General features: G+C 36.6%; 1 protein-coding gene across 9 annotated transcripts in view; it reads right to left on the bottom strand.

Annotated features, from left to right (window-relative positions):
• Positions 1-283: 283 nt before the first annotated feature.
• Positions 284-21877, bottom strand: part of LOC145996581 (solute carrier family 71 member 1) — a 206273-nt gene continuing 184679 nt past the window's right edge. For 4 of the 9 annotated variants that reach the window (XM_083133104.1, XM_083133101.1, XM_083133103.1 and 1 more), the window contains 2 exons: positions 8256-8369; positions 284-1421 (listed from right to left, as the gene is read on the bottom strand). In XM_083133104.1, the coding sequence (XP_082989230.1) occupies positions 1327-1421; positions 8256-8369 (209 nt within the window). In that variant the 3' untranslated portion in view covers positions 284-1326. The other 5 variants (XM_083133105.1, XM_083133106.1, XM_083133110.1 and 2 more) reach the window with 4 other exon arrangements.

Here is a 21877-nt window from a genome sequence, read left to right on the forward strand (position 1 = left end):
ACAGAAAAACACAGTTGAACATAGACAGGTTTAAAAAAGCACTCCAGTGTTGCAATCCCACAACGAATATCTATGGGTAACACTGGTACCTCACATGCATAATGGAGGGTTAAAATATCAATCTTGACTGTTCCAAAATGGCAATACAAAGACTCCTACAAAACCAACATGTTAGAGCAAACTAAATGCACATTTTGACCGAATAACTAAAGCATTAAAGGATGATACATGAACATTTAAATAACGATTTACATAAATAAAAAATGCAATCGCAATACGCATATGTCATCACAAATAAAATCTTTATTTATTACATTCTTCCTTGTACAGGGCCACGTGGGAAAGTTTTCAACAGTGCAGCAACAAGAAAAAAATACTTCAGCAACAATGGCACTTTTGCCGAAGCAACAATACAAAAAATTCATTCTTTCAGTCAGTTTCTTACATACTAGCCTCAATGTCACGTTTAAGTTCCCTGACTCCGTTCATGGCCAGTCAGTGAATGTGTGCTCGCGTGTGCATTGTGTGCACGCTAATTTTCACTTTTGTATTTATTATTTTTTCACCTGTGGAAGATTACAGCATTGGCCAGCGTTCTGCCTCCATCGTTTCCAACTGGTCCCAATATGCACTGAACAGTTTCTTCCTTATCATATTATTAACGGAAGCATAGAAAGCAAATAGGTGAGTGTTGGTTGTGCAATAACGGAAACCTTTAACGGCACACGGATGTTATCTTCTCTATTCGGGACTTTCACTCCACTTCTTTACAAACATAACAAAGTCACTCTCGTACAATTTCTACACTCGCACAACTTACCTAATACACGCACCTACCATACAATCTAACATCACACACAAACACACTTGCATGTAAGACTTATATATATATTTTTTACCTCAGCTAACATGTTATAATCAAGAAAATATGCATCTTACATCCTTATCCCCCCCCTCACTATTTTTTTTACTTGAAAAGAAAATCAACACGCACTATGATATTTTTAGACATCTTTTAGAGCTGCACGATTGTCATTCTGCAATGTTGGTAGCAGTGGATGGAATGTTCACCTCATGCACTACATTTATTCTCGCACACATATTGCGGCACTACTAATATTTTATCTTTAATTTTTACGCATTGCATCTTCCTCTCCCTGTTTCACTTGTGTTTAAAAAAAAATCTTTGGCTTGAAAGTTAACTGTTTTTTAATTATTTTTTTACAAAGCCTAGAGCATAGTCAATGGTCACTCTTAATCTTCTGAGAAGCAGATTGTATGAAAGCTTGCTCGCTTGACTATTCCTGCAGCTTCGCGTAGGTGATTCTACAAAACGGCGGAATCCTCCATCAATGGCGAGTGTGCGCCAAGCATGTCGTGTTTTTTATGATCAACTTCATAGTGCAATTCCATTGATAACCCTGGAAAAGAACAACAAGAAACAAATTAATTTTTACGACTGATTGTCGCTTTTCCAAAAATATTGAAAGCTCAAAAGAGATGAATCAGCATGTGTAGATATCAGAACCAAACGTTGCTAGTAACATTCATAATTGTGTGTGTGTGCATGGTTTGATACATTACGACTAGATCAGGAACTAATTGAAAAAGCAAGTATCGAGTGGTCACAATTAAACTTGCCCTACTCAAGAGCCCTCTGGAGCAGTAGTTCCCAACCTTTTTCAGTCCGGGACCCACCTTGAAGGATATTACACTTCATGACCCATAAGCATGGGTACCGGCAGAATCATTTGTAGGGGGTGTGCACCCAGTTTATAATCATATTTCTGCAAACATCAAGTACTTTGAGAAGACCTTTGGCTTAAATGAATTAGACATACTTCATTCTAGAAAAGTGCGATAAATATGTAATTTAAAAGACTAATTTACTCTAGTCTAACATCTAACTAAACATATATGCTGAAATTGAGAGATGCTGGTAAAAAGCAATGGTAGAGCACGAATAACAGAAATGTAGAGTTTTGACTACGTACAACACGGGTTGAATTTAAACTGTTAATATATATGTTAGTAATTTAAATGTATTAGGTTTTTATGACACAGTAAATAAATTCTCAAGCCCAACTTCGCGACCCACCAAATGCCCCCTCGGGACCCAGCTGTGGGTCGTGCCCCATAGGCTAAGGAACAATGCTCTGGAAACCTTTTGAAGCAACAGATTATGGTAAAACTTGTTACAGAGGCTATGAAGACCCTGGGGAAGCAAATGCTGATAACAAAAAATACTTAAAATTTTCACCACGAGGTAAAAACGTGGCACTGAAGTAACAACCAGTAGTCGCTCATGTAAAACTTATATGCATGCCATCAACGAAATGACACTTTGGATGCTGCCCATTGTGCACCAGGTTTCAGCGCCATATTACCACCTGGTGAAAATTTTAATTCTTTTTTATTTATCAGCATTCACTTTCCCATTGTCTCCATAGCATCTGTACCAAGTTTCGCCACAATCTGTTGCTTCGAATGGGCTCCATAGGGCTACGAGTAAGGGAACTTTATTTATGACCAGCTAGTACAAGGAAGCTGCCACGCTCCATCTAAACTGCTGTGGTGGGTTGTTGAAAAGCTTGCAAGAGATGAGAGTGCGTACATATGAAGTGAGAAGGTGGTGGAGGAGAATATATGTGATGTGTGTTCGTGTAGATACAGTAGACAAATAATCGTCAGCTCTGTTGGGCCTGGCAGGCATATTTCCGTTCATTTAATGTCCATAATTCTTGATTGATTTTGATTAGAGCTTGTGGTTTTGGTATCAGAAAGTACCAATTGGAATTCATTTACTGATACCTGGCGATACTTTCCTGGAGTATAACTATCCTGGAAATTATTCAAAATTCGAAGTTTCTTTTTCTTTTGCACCAGTTTTGTGTGAAAAAACTAATTTTTTTTACAACTAATATTCTGATGTAATTCTTGAATATTTTAAAGTAAAACTCTTGGTAATTTGATGCTTATAATTAGTGTGAAATACTTACACACTAATCAATATTTTGAATAAATTTTAATTATCACAATTTCAAATATTACCATTGGAAGGAATCTGTGAGAGTATTGGCAACGGCTCAGCCCTAATTTACATTCACTTGGTTTATTTTACTTCACTTTTCTCCCACTTTTGGCTAAACACAAAGATGAGGATGATATGATGAAATTGGCGAAGGGACACTCACAAAACACACCTATGCCCAAGCCAGGATTTGAACTTGGGACCCCTGGTGCTATAGGATGCTGAGCTTGACACTCCACTATCATTCTTGAATATACATGTCAATTCAGAGGCATTGTAAGAAAATAATGGCTAATTGCCATGTTCTGGTGCATGGTTATGAGGATGGAATTTGACATTTTTGAATCCTTTACAGAGAAAGCATAGGAAAAGCAAGGGTAATTAGTGTTCCATATTGGTACAATGTTCCATCACTCTGCATCAGATCAGAAACATACCTCTGAAACATCGGAAGCTATATCTCGTTAACACAACTACATGTTCTGATGTGAATGCTGACAGCGGTCACCGAAATGAATCCAATGAAATAAACCATTCAAGTACATTTCATGTGCATATGAATATCTTCCAACATGTAAGTCTCTTAATTTGGACTATATTTTCATGTTAAAATTTGAAGTTCTAAAAAAAATACTGAAATTAATTTTAACCCAGTACCTATAAAATGCTGGTATGAAGTTTACTAATATTAATATTCCGCTGCCCATATATTTTGTGAAGAACCTACTTGCATTTTTCATATCTTGTGACAAATTGCAACAATAAGGATTAATGATGATTTCAGGGAACTGATGAAAACACTCACATGCCCGAGCTTGAACCTGGAACCTTCAGCACCTGCCTCAATAGCTGATCATGCTGGGTGGTCAACTTGCAATATTGTCACTGAAGGGTTTCCAGGTATGCACAATCAACAAAGGCACGAAGGGGTTCTTTTGTATGCTATCTCAATCCCTTTCTATCATTCATCCTCAACATCGCATGTAGCCAATTACACTAATACAATTACCGGGTTACTGCATATTTAGAAATTTACTTCAGAAAATTGGGATACATAAACGGTACTTTTATACAGATAAATGAAAAATTTTGCACTCAACTATACTATTTTCTGATGAGTAAAATAATCAGCAACTACCAATTATTCTGCCCAACCCCTAATTTAAAGCTATATATTTTTGTTACAATTCTAATGTAAATTAGAATTCGGGAAATAAAATCTCTGCAGATATTACATATTACAATGTATGAGTTTTTGAAAAAATGTGGAACTGATATAGATCCAATTATAAATAAAAGGATTGTTATATTTTAGTAATGTTACATTGTTTTTCTACCTACTAGGTTAATCAAGATGAAATAAGGGGACCATTTTTACATCGCTGTGCTTTCTTAAATTTACTGTACACATACGAATGAATGTAAGATTGTTACAAATTTATGCTCTTCTTTAACAGTGTAATCCAGTTTAAAGATTCAAACCACTCTAACAAAAAATTGACAATCTCTTAAATGCCTCAAAAGCAAAGTAATACACAACACGACAGATTTGCAGGTAAAGAGGTTTCTACTCTACCACATATAAAACTTCTAATATTGTTTACAGTGGATAATGTTGATGCACCTTGATCAATGACACAAACCAGTTAGGGGGAGAATTTAGTTCGGATTGAATACAATCCCATAAAAAGAAAAATATTATTGCAGATTAGGGAGAAGAAATTCATCCCCTGATCACAACAACCATTGCACAACATTTGAAACAGCTCCATAGTTAATTGCCATGAATGACCACAAACAAACATGTGGTTGTAATAATTGAAATCACAAAATTAGAAAACATGTATGCTTAGTATAGAACCAGATTCAATCAATATTTTATGGTAGAAATTATGCAACTGAACAGTGAATATATTAAGTGCCAAGAAAGTGCACTGAGAGTAAAAGTAGTGCAGTTTGTGCGCAAACTGTGTGGTTAATAATAAACAGCTTGCTCTACTTATTTTGCAAATTTCTCACTAATACATGATATAAAGAAAATTCAAATACAGAAGTTTTGGTGTTAGAATTCATATAGATGATACCCCGAGATATTTGATACAGAATGTCAAGATGAATATATTTACAATGTAAATAAAAATATAAGTCCTCTGCCACAACCTTCACCACACTAATTATGGGTACACGCAAGAAAACTATCATGCGATTATTCTTTCAGTAAATTATGTTCAATTCTAGTGCAACTTCAAAGGAATTATGTTGACAAGTGAGATGAAGCTTCCACAAAATGTAAACAATAATTTTTATTATAAAAATGTTGCTTAATTAACTGCAAGATGATGCTTGGTAAAGAACTGAAAAATAGAGGAAATTCCTTCTTTGTCCTCCATTGCTCACAGTGAAAAACTTAAGCCACTATCTTTCTCATAAAACTTAATTCTTGATGTGTATTTATCGTTTCTTGCAAAAGTGACTATTCTAAGGTGGCTGTATGTACATATGATAAGAGAATAAGGAAAACATTCACAAAACATTATAAACCTCTCAAGATAATAAATAACTTGTCTCATATGCAAGAGATGTCCCTAATAATATTCTCCACGTGACTTATTCCTGGAACAACTGAGCATGCACCCCAACACTTCAAACAGACAAGTTCTGCAATATTTAGTAGTGTTTGAACAGATTAATCAGAATCAACTAATACAGGAAAATCAGTAAAATTGCTGAAATTTTTAATTGAACTAATATTTCTATATAACAAATTTCTGTCATTCTGTTACTATTTTGACAAATATGAAGGTATATATAATTCACATATCTGTGTTCTGCAAAGCAAATATTTAAATATGCAAAATAAAATATGCAGACAAAATAAAAACCACCAAAAATAACGGATTATTTTGCATCTACAAAAAGTGGTTATGCGAACCTTTGAGAAGAACATTATGCAAATTCAATTTCTAAGTTGTTTTTTTATTTTCCACACAACAAGTGACAAATTGCATTCCATTCATTACAGGGCAATGGCAACATTCTGTTCATTGTGCTTTTCACAGGGTGTAAAAGAAAAAGGGACTTCATGAAAACAAATAAACATATTTTCCAAATCATTAAAGATACTGGCTCCACACTTCAGTAGTGTTGTGTCGTGCAAATACAACACCGTGTAGATTTCAAAGAAGGATCTTACTAGTTAAGAATATTACAAGAACAGCAGCAAACCAGGGGAAAAACCCTGAGAGCATTCTGCACCAAGTATGGGGTGAAAGTGGGACCAACACATCAAGCTATCGCTAATTTGATAGCAAATAATTACACAGAAACTTAGTACTCACATTTTCTGCAAAGCTGTTTTCAGTTTGTTCTGTTAATTTCAGTTGACCACCATCCTTGTTGGAACATGTTACACAACAACAAATTAATAGAACAAACTAAAAACAGCTTTGCAGTAAAGTAAAGATACAAACACATTTGCACGTTAGGGGAAAAATGTGTACGAAAGTTGGCAACACTGGCAGTAACCATGATCCATACGAGGAGGATTGGGAGTGAGTCGACAGTGCTGTGCTGAGTCTTGTGCGAGGAACAAGCGTTGGAAATGGCAGCGGCGATACCGAATCCCGCCAAGTGTGCACCATGATCAGGCACAAGGAAAGCGTCCATCGGAGATCCACCGAGAAATTGTGACTGTGTACGGGAACGTAATGAATCGTCAAAATGTGACGAAATGGTGCCGTGCCTTCGCAGAAGGTCGACGTGATGTTCATGCTGAAGAGAGAAGTGGGAGGCCGTCAAAACAAACTGAGAGGCATGTTGTCAAGTGGAATCCACTTTTTTCATGACAACACCCTCCCCCAGGCAGCGAATGTCACCAAGAATCTGCTTGCACAGTTTCAATATGAGGTCCTTCCCCATCTGCCATACAGCCCTGACCTTGAACCCAGCGACTTCCACCTGTTCCTGTACCTCAAGAAAAATCTTGGTGGAAAACACTTTGCCGACGACGATGAAGTCGGGGAAGAAGTCGCAACTTGGTTCCAGATGCAGGCGGCGGAATTCTACGATTCAGGGATACAAAAACTTGTTCCGCGTGTGAACAAATGTTTGGACAATGGGGGCACTTACGTGGAGAAATAGCTTCTGTATCAGTGTATCAAGTGTAACTTTAGTTGCGAGCAATACATTTATTTTATATCTTATTTTTGGTTTGTATCTTTACTTTCCGGACAAGCCTTGTACTAAGTTTCTCATTAATAATTGACTACCATGTCTCTCATTTTTCAAAATATGAAAATTGAAAACGAATTTTGAACAAACTGTAGCAGATTAGCTTCCGACCTGGCTAATTATGTGATTACCTGTGAGGGGTCTCATATGGAATACACCATTTTATAAGTTCCTTTACTTCTTATGTAATTTCCATTTCAAATTAACTAAATATTTGCTTTTGTTGGAGAATAAAGACAGTTTCTTTTCATCTTTTCGTTGAGTCCATTTTTACACCCTGTTCATGGATCTTTACAAACAATTCAAAAATAAAGGATTGAATCCCTGGAAAAGTGTTTACTCAACCCTCTCTCCTGGAAAAAATGCCTGGAAACACCCATGCTATGAGGGTCACTTAATTCAGCAAACAAGGGATGCAGCTTCTCCATTTCCTATGCTGGGGATCGATGCTAGAAGTGTCAGCTTTTTACATTGTTTGTGAGGAAATTTGAAAATAATTTTTGTAGCTCAATTAAAGACAATTATGTGGAATGAATGGAAAAAAAGATTAGATAAGTGTAAAAAAAGTAACAGTTTGAACATCTACAACACAAAGTATGAGAAAATTATTGAAATATTCCCTAATCTTATTCTCCAATTTAACTGGCGCTAATAATAAAGATCACCGTACACTTTAGTAAAACTATGAATTCAAGGGTCTAACTGATATCTCTGCCCATTCATCTCTTGCGTCACCAAAACCTCTATTTTTGAAAAAGCACTTCACAAAACAGAAATTTTATACTTTCCCTAAAACTAAATAAAGAATTAGGTAAGTATACACGAAGCAATATAAAAAAAACAAACTAAAAGGAACAATGATAAAGGGTATATGAGATGAGAGAAACAAGGCTAAGAAACACAACATGAGGTAAATTTTGATTTGGAACAGGTATTTTCTAGCATCTATAAAACAATCTCTATTGTGATATTACATAAAAGTTTTCCAAATTACCAGAAGCTTCTTCATCTGTTTTAGGTGATGAATCATAATCACTTGGGCTGCTTTCAATATTATTGTCACATTTTGGCACCTCGAGCAGCCCATTCTCAAGCTCTGAGGTGCTGGCTGCATGCAAAGGAAATTTTTTTGTTTTGTTTCTCTTTCATCCAACAATGGAAATGAATAAATAATGAATACACACTTACAGATAACACCATATAACTTGCTTCCTAAAGGTTAATCACAATGGTTGTTCAAAGAAAGAATAGTTGACGGTGCTGCACTTAACTTTCAATTGCTTCCTGACATTCAGATCCACTGTTGGAATTTTCGTCGGAGATGTCATCGAGCAGAAAGAGCTCTTTAACACCTCCACGAAAAATTTTGACCATGAATCTGATATGTTGCAAAGCAAAATCAAAAATCTATTCTTATTCTGAACAATTAGCAGTTACATAAACATCCCAAGTTGTATCACACTGTACACTGTCATAAGAAACTAATCAGTTTTCAAAAAATAACCCCTGCCATTGTTAGGCCCATTTCTAATCTCCATAACAGCATAGGATACACACACAAATTACGGCAACTGTCTTCCCATGAGAGTTATTTTGTAACATGTGATCAATTGGACTGAAATATCTAGAGATACACATTATTAAATCAGTTTGATTGTCATTATAGCTAAATATATCGGTTTGGCAGGTATATCTGTTCTACACAACTTACTCAATATGTATAAATTCCAGCAAAAAATGCAGGCTGGACAAGGAGTCGAACAGGGTCTCTGGCACACCATGCAATTTCTCTACCAACCGAGGTGTCAGTGCTGGATTTACCTGATTTTTCACTGTCGCTGTTTACCTGTGTGGAATCTCTACATAGTACATCTCCTGTGTGCACCAAATCAAAAGGTAATTTGCATCTCTATGCTGGGAGAAAGTCCACACTGTGGCTGTGTGGTCTAAGGAATCCTGCTTTGGGCTCGGGCTACGGGACATGTGCTGGTTTGGGTCTCCTGGGGAAAAGCGTAGCAACTTTCCTCCTGAGATTTTGGCCAGCGTATGGGACCGGTGGCCACCCACCATCGTGAGGACATTGGGGAGGTATGGATGAGTGGCATAAGCCAGTCATGGATAACACAAGGATTGGGGGTTTGTCATGTTGATCACACGTGACCCTGTTACTGGTTGGATGATAGATCGTCCACCTCTGCTGAGGCATGTGGGAGCGAGGTTGGCAGTCGGCAGTTAGGCCTTGCCCTCAAGGACTGTTGTGCAATGGGTTGTTGTTATGCTGGGAGAAACTAAGGCACTGTCAACATCATCAGTGTTTCAAAGGCAACAGATCCTGTTGCTGTAGCACTGGCAGAGACAACTCCACACAGGTAAAACAGCGACAGTGAAAAATAAGGTGAAGCCAGGGCTGCCTCAGTAGTTCAGTTGGTAGAGCAATGGTCCCAGAGACCGAGGTTCAAGTCCTGGTCGAGCCTGCATTAGCCATTGGAATTTCTACATAGTCCATCTCCTGTGCATACCAAATTGTAAGGTAACTTACTCGTGTAAAATTGCCGTCAATTTCTTCACACATGCCTAAAGAAGCTGCTAGAAAGATGGCAAAATCTACAGCACACTCAAATGTTGCATGGAACAATGAGTAATTTGTGTAGGATCACTTTGATTAATCACATTAATACGCAGTCAAGATAACATGATCTACTGGTCATCTTGGAACCAACAATAGATAAAGCTGAATGCAAGTTGAGCTACACTAAGAGAAATGTGTCAATCAGTCCTTACGCTTGACATATTCTATTAGACTGATTGGTATCCATGAGAATTATTTCTTTACAAACCTCTTATGCCAAGATTCAAGAAACTGCCTCTTTGAATTAACATGGAAGTAATTAAAAGGTATCAGATTTGAATCCTTGCTACAAACAAAAGAAAAAAGTGATTTACCTAACAAGTTTACTGACAGCTTCTTGAAATTTAGCATTAAGAGATTGTGTAAATATGAAAATGGACAAAACTTGTTAATAATGCAAAATATATTACTACTTAATAAAGATCCAAACTCTCTGAGGTTTTAATGGGGGAGTAATTTCCTTCAACAACAACCATGAGAAGTAAATATCAGGATTAACTGAATTATGTTAGTTCTTCATTAATGTTCAACAATACCAGACCAAAATAAATATTTTTAATGCCAAATTCATATACTATGGTTGCCAACTGCAAATTACTCGAGCTTTCCAGGAATGTTATCAGCAGTCGAACGAAATACAGGCAGGCAAGAAGAATGGAATTAAAGCAAGGACATCCTCTGCTTGGAAATCAGGTTCCTGCATATGAACTCATTTTCAAATCACGTGGCATCTTCCCTTTGCACAACTTACCTATCAACACATGTTTTCACTATCAACGAATCTTTCACCATCTATGCAATGTACGTTTGAATTATCTTGAAATTCAGAAGATGCAACATAAATTCCTAATTCATTGTGTAGGCTATGATAATGGGCGCATTCCAGTTTTGTTTGACAAAATGCACATGAATTGTGCCTGCACAGTGTTTGGCTAAACCTGTTTTCCTTCCTGCATTTGTTGAAAGTCGAGGTTTTAAGATGTGCACCCACGTTGTGTGAAAGTCAGGCTGCATATAAGCTACACAAGAATGTGCAAGTGTGCTCACAGCATAACTACCATGAAAAATTGTGCGTAAGGAGGTTCTTCGACAAGAAGCAAAACAATGTGGCAGCAACACCTGTAAAAGCACTGCTTCTCTGGTTGTCATCTACTCCTAGAAAGTAGATGACTTTTCCTCATTTCTGATTAGTACAGGAAACATAAAACCGTCTCTAGCATGGAGGAAGAACAGGTTAAGCCGAATATGGTTTGAAAGAAGTCCAGCTTTAGTTATTTGTGCTCAATCTTTGCATAAAAGAACAAATATTGTTCAAGTTTGGTTAAGTCTGATATCAGCCAAGCCTTATAACTCATTGCAAAGTCTAGCTTCTCTCATCTTCAATACTTCACAGTACTTGTGTAAGCTACATGAGCTAATTTGAAACAGTCGTTGCATAATTCTATTTGCAACAAAACTTATTTTTTTCAATTTTGTTCATCGTGCTTGTGCCAAACCGATCTTTGCAAAAAATGAACTGCAACAAAAGCATCATTTTTAAATGCACTTTTATTTCTTTTCTACTTATTTTGGGGCTACTAGCCAACATTTACATCTGTTTTCATTTCAAACAAATCGATATAAACCTAAATATCATATTGGATGTACATGAATAATGCAGTTCTCAAAATGAGACTTATTTTTAATAAAATACAAATAATTACAGAAGGCAAATATGCACAGAAAAGAGAAACAATAAGATACATGCTTTCAACGCAATCAAATAGTCAAGAAGAACATGCATACAAAGAAATACAGTATGAACATCTTTACACAGAAAGTGCACTACACAGAAATATAACATGCATTTGGTTACTCATGTTTCAATACATGCAAATGTGTTATTTTAGTCAACTGTGTAACAGAAGGAAACATATTAAAATGGAATGTGAAAGTCTCACATAGAAACACTTTCAATATATTGTTGAATTTTCAGAATCTTTAAATTTAAAAACCTACATAAGAATATTCCCCCCAAAATTAATCACACTCATTCATCAATAAATAACTGAGCTGTGGTAGCTCAGTCGTTAGGGCATCTGATTACCATGCAAGAGGCCCGGGTTCGATCCCCGGCAGGTGAGAACCAATACTTTTTTCAACCGGTTCAAGTGGCTCCGGTGTCCACCCAGCATCATATAAACTGGGTACCTGGAGGAAACTCTGGGGGGTAAAGATGGGCAGGGGCATGGTGCTGATCACATCACCCCCCCCCCCCCCCACCTTTGGCAGGGGGCCCTAACTCCACAACCCCTATACACCATGGTGTAGTGCAAAGCACAGGGGAGCACTTAACTTTTTACTTTACTGTACTCATTCATGCAATCAATCTGAAAATTCATTAAATGTTTAATATCCCCAGTTCCAAACAATTTAAGTTTCAGTTTTCTGGCATAAAATCTCATAAAGAAGCATATTTAAAATATTTGGTACTTTACATCTGATTGAAAATCAAGAATCTCTCCGATGAAGATAGAAATTGCAACCTACTGTTTCACTGTGCTATTATAAGACTTTAAGTTCCCATCATTATGTTGTTACCTATCAAAGCAAGCATTGTTGCCAAGAGCGTCTGTACTCACTCTCAAGACTGAAGTGTTGAATAATTTTCAAGACTAAAATTAAACTCTTGAAAGGGGCGTTAGTCATTCCAACATTACCAATGATCTCATGACTATTTTGTGTGAACAGTGAAATTGCACATCAAATAATGTTCCTTCTGTACAGTACGGTTCTTTATTTTCTGCAAGTTGTCATGTTGCAAACATGTTTCTTTATTACAGCTTAGATCTAATACGATGAAACAACATGCAAATGCTCAACAAGCAAACATGTTGGAGACGACAATAATTTCTCACACGTAAAATGAATCTTGAATATGAGAAGCATATGAGGGTTCAAAACACAAGTGGCGGAACTCCATTCAAGACAGTTCTGAGGAAAAGGCACATTTAAATAACTTAGTACTATGTTAAACTGTTGGAGCACAAACACAGTAGTGCTTCTATGAGCAAGATCTTGAAACTTAGGAGATACTTACTTCGAGCACTGAAATGTTGATACTTCACAGTTCTAAGTTATACATGTAATTCCATTTCCACGAAAAGTGGAGTTACGTCACTTGTTCTCTGAACCCCTCATAGGTGGAGAAAGAAGCTAACACTTACATGCTGTTTACAAGTTATAAAAGACTAAATATGAGCGTGTGGATGTGTACTGGACGTCTATAGTGACGAACAGTATGCCAGTTTTTACCTTCTTTTCTAATTCTCTGATGAAGATAACAGGTGGTTATCCAAACTTTGAGAAACAAAAATTCTGGCATCATTGCTCGACCAACCAAACTGCTGATCCAGCCTTGGTTTTACCTGATTTTTCGCTCTCCTGTTATGATGTCGAAGGTGCCTAATATCTTACAGCATGATTCAAAGATTATAACACAAGGGCAAAACAGCAGAAACGATCAGGCGAAACTAGGTCTGGCTCGATAGCTCAGTTGGTAGGTTAATGACATGTCATGATCAGAGACCAGGTAAAAGTTCTGGTCGAGCATACATTTTTCATTGAAATTTCGCCAAATCATAAGACAAACCTCCAGGTTTGAGTTTGCCAGTCAATATTTATTACCATGTTGGCAAATTAGGTTTTAAATATTCATTAAGGATGAACCAATATGAAATTTTTGCTTTTAGCGGTAAGTATTGACATAAAATTTGATGATATTCTACTGATCTGATATAAAATTACAAATCCTATGATGAAAAACAAGAATAGTTTCCCCACCACTTTAGAGGTGATGTTATCAGCACCATGCTCCAGTCACCTTTACCCCAGGTACCCATTTATTTGAGGCTGGGTAAGCAGTATAGCCACTTTATGCAGGGACAAGGCTGGAAAAATTCCAACTACAGATCACCCACCCTGGGAATCGAATCTGGGCCTCATGCGTGGCAGACACTAAACTAGTGCAGCTCCATAACAATAGTTTGTACTGGTTTGTACCATGTGACTGCAATGAACAAGAATGTATTTAGAGGGGGTGCAGACCTCCTCCCCCAAAGACTTACCAAGTCCACAATTAAATAAGGAAAATACATTTTTGCTGTTGCATAATATAAAGTTGATTTATATCCGCAGAACTTACATAAAGATAAGGATTAGATTGTGTTCACAGTGCTTACAAAATTTATGCACACCACTACTATTAATAATAATGGGCATAAAACAAGAACAGGAAATTTGTTTTCCATCAGACCTAACAAACTTTTTGATATTCAATAAATAACCCATTTAACTTTTTTCTTATATTAACTTCTTTGATAGAAAAGCCGTTTTTACTTAAATTTTAGAGATCTTAACCAGACAGAAGCTTGATAATGCACAGGTGCTGTTATATATCTATCCTTTTGTCATATTTTTACCTGTTCGTACATTAATAATAATAATTAATTAACTTGTTTTAATAATATTATCAAGAATACACATATTAATCTTATTAACCTATTAATTATAAACTTTATTTTATTATGTATGAAACAATTTGTTTAGAACCCTCCTGGAATATAGTTTATGGACAAAAATATGGAAACACCTGGTATAAAACAGGTAGCCATTTCAAACACCATTTGCATCTGAATGGTAGGTGGTGCTGTGGTCACTGGCAATTCCTGTGAGGTATACACCCTGGCCAACCTGACAGATGGGCCAGTTACATTTCAGCGACCGGTCCGTGCAGGTTATCGTGAATCATGTCTGAGCTGACAGAGTTTCAAAGAGGGCAAATTGTAGGTGCACGTATGGTGGTAGCTTCCATGACGAAAGTAGCGGAAATGTTTGGTGTATCAAGAGGCACAGTCTCGAAGATCATGACTGCCTACGAGACTTCCAGAAAAACCACATCAGTGAAGTACCAGTGTGGACGCAAGTGTGTGTTGCATGGCAGACACACGCACATTGGGTAGGATTGTGACCAAGCAGAAGATCACCACGGCTCCAAAAGTCACTGCTGAACTGAATACGGTGCTTACAAACCCTGTTAGCGTCAAAACAGTCGGAAGAGAACTCCACAAGCAGGGTATTCATGGCAGATCTGCAATTCCCAAACCACTCGTGACTGTTGACCATGCTGCTAGATAGAGACAGTGGTGCAACGCCCATAAAAACTGGACAATGGAGCAGTGGAAGACTGTAATCTAGTCGGATGAGTCATCCTTTACATTGTTTCCAGCTGCTGGCCGAGTGTATGTGTGGAGAACGCCAGCACAAGCGTACGATACAGACTGTTACCGAGAGTGAAGCATGGCGGTGGTTCAGTGATGATTTGGGCAGCCATGTCCTGGTATTCTGCCGGACCCATCATCACCCTGCATGGACATGTCACTGCCAGGGACTACGTAACCATTTTGGGTGACCAGCTGCATCCCATGGTGCAAACTTTGTTCCCAGATGGTGATGCCGTGTTTCAAGATGACAGAGCCCCTGTTCATACAGCTCACATCGTCCAGGACTGGTTTGATGAGCACGAAGATGAAGTGTCACATCTGCCATGGCCTCCACAATTGCCAGACCTCAATATTATTGAGCCCCTGTGGTCGGTTTTGGAGACCAAGGTGCGAGCCCGCTACCCAACACCATCGTCTCTACAACAACTTGCAGCTGCTTTGGAGGAAGAATGGTACAACATCCCTTTGACAACCATACGAGACCTGTATTTGTCCATTCCACGTCGACTGCAGGCCGTTCTGCGTGCCAAAGGTGGTCCTACACGATATTAATAAAGGTAATACGCATTTCTGCAGATGTTTCCATATTTTTGTCCATCCCCTGTACATGCCTGGTGATGGGATTTGAATCAGGGTTGTTAAAGGTCCAGGGATTTTAAATAAATCCAATTCTGCTCCAGGAGAGAAAATCAGCAAGCGTACATGGGTTCTGGATTGTAAAGAACCTTTTTATCTGTCAAAAATTCTAATTCGGTCCAGGAACCTTTTTTGGGGTGAATTTAAATATCGTCGAGGAACCTTTTTTCTGGATCAATTTAAATGCGGTCCAGGAATTTTTTCCCCGAATCAGTTTAAATATGGTCCGAGTTCTGCATTCAAATGAAACAATACACAACTTGGATCAAATTTAAATTGTGCGAATAAAGAAGGTTCGGGTTCTGTTGCGGAACCCAATACAAGCCATTATAATTTATGCGTTCCTGGTCCTTTAACAATCCTGTTTTGTATTGACTTTGACAGGCAGATATCAACAGATACCACTAGAATACTGATTACCCTGGGCCTCCTATTACATATACCATTTTATGACTTTTGTCAACAGATGTCGCAGGAGAAATCATTGAAACAGTCTCCAGGATACTTGTTTGCCAAGCATTTAAATGTTCATTAATTATACCATTTCATAAAGATGCACATTTATAGCATCCAAATTCAAACACCTTCATGCAAAAGCAGTGCACACAACCATGCCCCACACACAAATACAGTACTTTGGTCTTCTACAGATTTGACTAGTAAGACGCAAGTCTCAATTTGATTTGTCATTTCTGCCACCCGGCACGATTAAAATTATTGATTGATTCAATATAAAAAAATGAATAAAGTTAATAGCTGCACGCAATCTATGCTAATGGTAAAAACAAAAGTGTTTTAACTTGTAATCAACTCAAGCTATTGTACTCACATTGTAGCAATAGGCAGGCATGAAACATGGTGACATAGCAGCAAAATAATACTTATGCAGCTATTAAAGAAAAGAATAAACATACTACAATGTATATTATGCACAAATGCTGACCTGAATCATTACATAAGCCATTGAAGGTTCTTTTTTACAGAATATATTGTTCCTCCTTGCAAAATTACAATTTCTTTATGGTTTCTATTTTGGCCATATTTACTGATGAAGCAATGCAAACTACCTTCGAAGTATAATATACTAACTATGTAACTTGCATGTAGTCATGAACAAAAGTGTTTTGTATTTACTACATATTCAATAAATGAAAAGCACTAAAACATTTAGTAACAGTTCCAAATGTTTAATGATTCTTTCAAGTTTTATAGGAGTGTTAGGAAGTGTTTTAGAATGCTGTAAAAGATTGTGGAAGTAAGTTCAAGCTGGGACAAATTAATTAGCACAGTAAAAATCTTCACTAAGTGTTATTGACCATAGAAAGTATGATCCTCTCAGACACAGAGTGTTGGCTGATTTTCACGAGGCTCAAACGGGCTTTCATGCTTGAGAACAGATGTTACATGCTCAGGTGTTGGAAGCATTAGGAATGTTGTTTCAATGTTAAGAGCCCTAAACCTGACTCATATAACCTAACAAGAAAGCATTGCAGGACATTATATCCCTTTACACCTCAAATCTGTATCCAAGAAGAAAATGCACAAATGGCTGCTAGAAAACAAATATGCACATACAAATAAGTATACAGAAGGAAAAAATTGAATATTATTCTCAAGAAAATATGTATTAAGTAATCACTAAGCTGAAGAAGTATGTGTCAACAGACATAATCCCCTCCCCTTTCCTCTGGCATAGTAGCAAAGTCGTTGTCTTTCAATCAAGAGGTTCAGGATTCAGTACCTGGTGAAGGCACATAGTGGTTGTGATCCCATTTTAAATTGTACGTCCAGTGGTAATTAGGCTGTCTATGCATAAAGTGGACTTTAAAAACACCTCAACAGTTATACACAGAAATCAAACCATGTGTATCATGATTAGTTTGAAATTAAACAATCAGAACTTGGGCCAACTTTTAGACAACAGGTATTCACATGGAAGAAAACGGCTCTTAAAAGCTGGACTGTTAGTGGTTTTAGTGCTGTTTATTTACTTAAAATATAATAAGTATATTCATTCCAGTACAAGGCATTATGGATGGTATATCAGTTGCACTGATGAATATTTTGTTTGCTAATTATATGATTTAATGTTCAAATATACCATCTCAGGAAGTCCTTCTTTCAGAATCACATTGACAATTATGAATTTGTATTATTTTCTTTAAATTTCAGGTAATTCCTTTCATTACATGAAGCTCCAATAAAATATCATGAAATTTTCTTTGGCAATGAGAGAAATATTTGAAGGCATATTTTTAGTTCATCTAAATATCAGATAATCAATAAAGATTTATTGTAGTAGTTTGGACAGCAGAGAGTTACATAATAACTGACAATTCAGTGTAGCAATTAAATTCTTAATTTTATAGGTTTTCTCTATATATGCTACAGTTCTGAAAATGTAGGTCATTATGGAAAAGTATTATGTATGAGTTGAAGCTGGAGAAAAATTGAATATTTTTGATGCACACAAGAATTGAAATTTTCTTTATCTGTCCTCTGCACTTCTTTGCTACAGTACTGACAAGAAGTGACAACTCTGCAATTCTTTCAGTGCATACTCATGCATGGTAATAGAGAGCAAGATAATCTATGTTTTTTGCCAATCCTATGCATCATATTACAGCAATGCTTTATCTAAATTTGCCTTCATCTATGTAATTTTTATTTTGCTACCTCCTCCATGTTGTGAAGACAAAAAGGGGTGGGGAGATGTGAGGGTAGGGCCCCACATGTGCACAATCACACCCATTTCCGGAGGTGATGTGATCAGCAGCATGCTCCATCCAACATTAACCCCCCCCCACACACACACACTTATTTGAGGCTGGGTGAACCCCAGAGCCACTGCATGCAGGGACATTGCTGGAAAAATTCCCACCTCGGAAATCAAACCCAGGTCTCTCACGTGGCAGCCAAGTCTCATGTTAAATGACACTGACCTAACATTGTTGGGACAACCAAATATCATATCACTAAGGAAGCAAGGAGAAGCATTTAGTAAATAGATCTGCAGAAAAGATGATGCTTTTAGACAACATGAACATTTTCCCCCATTACTGTGTCAACTGTTGCTAAGCCGACAGCTTTTGTGTGTGTGTGTGTGTCAATTTTTTGTTTTAAGTCAACATTATGCTCAGAGAGGCTACTTGCGACTGGACCTACAGTTTAAAGTGGAATCCAAATCACTGTGCAATGTGCCTCTGCCAGGAACTGAGCCTGGGATCACTTGATTACAAGGTGACAGTGTTGGCAAGTCTAGAGAGGAACTCTGAAAGGTGCGGTCAATGAAAAGAAATGGATTGTGAATATTTCTGCATGATTTGTTCACATCTGTCAACACAACAGAAGGAATTCTTTGCTCACCGGAACCTTTTTTCGTAAATATGCACTTGCTATATCCCCTGACTCAGCTTTGTGTTATTCTCTTCCCATACCCAAATTTCCACACATTAAAAATTGTCAGAAGAAATATGGCAACGATATTAAACACGCGATAAAATGCAACCTTACAGATTGCTATCTTCATATAAGAAGCAACTGCTTGAAAAAATGGGTCATTTTGTAATAAGAATCAGGTTCCGTTACGTTTAAGTAATTCTAATGATGAAAGTGGTATGAACTGAATAGATACGTACTGGTGTCTCTCATGCTTCAGTTTTGAACCACAAAAAGGTGCAATGCACCTACTTAAACTATATTTTTATTTCTATCAGTTTCCTTTTAATTTACTTCACCTTCATTATTTGTAATTTATTTTCAACTATTTTACAAGTTCCTTACTTTTACTGTACACAAGTATACTACATAACTCTCCTACTTTTTAGAAGAAGACTAGATTACTTGATATTCACATTTTTAATTATTATTTTCTTTTCTTTGTGAAATATTACCTTTCAATATACATTACAGACTCAATACAACAAACAAACACAGCATATAAGCCGTACACAGAGTAAAAAGCATTTGAATGCAAATAAAAGTGTTAAAAGGAAGAACTAATTAAAATAGAACTAAAAATCCAATGTCGTGTACTTAAGCAACCTGTCTTGGCACATTGTAATTCATAAACTAATTATTTTTAAGATACGAGGGGGGAGTTCGAAATGGAAGCGAGTTAACATAAAAATTCAGAAAAACAATATATGTCTTATCAAATTTCACTGTACATGTGTACATATATATGTTAGTACAAACTTTTGCAAGTTACTTCAGACGCAATGCTTATGGAGATGATCACATGCTTTATACTGCTAGTTCCACTTGTGCATACATATTGAGCAAATGCTCTCTCATATAAAAGCTGGAGATCAACGAAAGGTGAGAACAGACATCGCAATATTCCACTGGCTCCATTTCATTGCTGCGCATTATTGGAAAAACTAGCACTTCTTAACAACCAACGTTCTCTGTACATCTGTTAGAAGGAACAGAAATTGATAATATCTGCATCTTCAAATTTTTCAAATAGTTTTGAAGAGTCTGCTGGACATAGGGTCTGTTTTGGAAATGAATTTTTAGAAATTGTCTTCTTTCATGACAATGAAATTCTAAATTTTGAAAATTTAGAGTCAAGTATTAAGAAATACAGTAAATGCTGAATTTCCTGAAATTTTATACTTCTTTCACATTAGTGGGATACAAATACATTAGGACTGAGCCGATGTCGATACATCGGTTAAATTTTATTTATCTGACTGATACTTTTTGGTGGGACATTTTAGTCTTTTGCAGATGCTGCCCAACACTGTGGGGTCTAATTACCCTGAAAGTTATGCAAAAATTGAAGTTTCCGTTGATTTTGCACCAATATTATGTGAAAAACTGTATTTTGTGATTACATATTTTAATATTTTGATATAATTTTTTAATATTTTAACGTAAAACTCTGGTAAATTCATGAGCTACTCAACCACTAATATTAGCCAATATTTTGAACAATTTTTAATTGCAACACAATTAAGTCTCATTCCATGTTACAAAAACACTAAATCTGCTGACCAAGGCAGTTTTATTAATAATAAAAAGAACTATAAATAGTAATGTTTGTGTCTTAGTCTGAAAAAGGCCCCGAATCTGGGTCAAAATGTTATGTTTATAGGTTTTGTTTCTTTACATGAATAAAAAATGCCCTGGTTAGTGGATTAAGCATTTTTGTAACTTTTAATTCTTACAATTTTTAAGTATTGGCATTGGTGGGAATGAATAAGAAGAGTATCCGTAATTTAAAGTGGTATCAACTCAGCCCTAAAATATATATAAACATTTTTAAAAACATCATTTGGTAAAAGAATATGCAAGTTAAAATAAGACAGATTTCTTGCCATCTTGGAAACCCTGGATGCGAATGCTCAAACTGTGGTGGTTAAACAAGCTGTTGGGAGTGGATTATTAACAATTTTGCCCCATGCTCTTCTTGCTTATTCCCATAACAACCAGAATTTATGTGAAATGGACAAGTGAAGCGAGTACACAGTCTCACCTGTTTTAAAATCAGGGAACAGAAAAAAAACAAAAAAACATGATGTTTCAGGGATATCTCCATGGCCAGGATAAGAAGGAAAGAAATAAATGAGAAAACTTAAAACAGAGATGAACAGCTGACATCAGCTCAGTTCATACTTAGTTTTCTGAGTGTTATTAATCTCACGAGAAAAATCAATAACTTGAAATTGGAGCTGTCAATGCTGATGCCAATATGGCTGATGTGTCAGTTGGATCTTGTTTACCAATACCGGTTGATGCCTTTCCGGTGTTTTGATCTTGATAGGGTCTGCAAAACTGGCATGTGACACTTTGTGGGGTCTAATTATCGTAGAATTTATGCAAAACACAAAGCTTCCATTTAATTTGCACCAATATTGTGAGGAAATACTGAATTCTGTCCTTGTACGATGGGTATTGTAATATTATATATATATATGGAGAATATCAACATATTTCTTCGAAAACTATGCATATTTTTGAAAAGTCATTGCTGAGACAGACCCCAGGGTCCAGCTCAACACTTCATTACCTTACTTCTATCACAAGTTTTAATTTCAAATTCCCACAAAAGTTACTTACGATCAGAGCCTAAAGTACTCGTAA

The sequence above is a fragment of the Lepisma saccharinum genome, chromosome 12 (assembly GCF_977018435.1).
Source record: "Lepisma saccharinum chromosome 12, izLepSacc3.1, whole genome shotgun sequence".
Lineage (NCBI taxonomy): Eukaryota > Metazoa > Arthropoda > Insecta > Zygentoma > Lepismatidae > Lepisma > Lepisma saccharinum.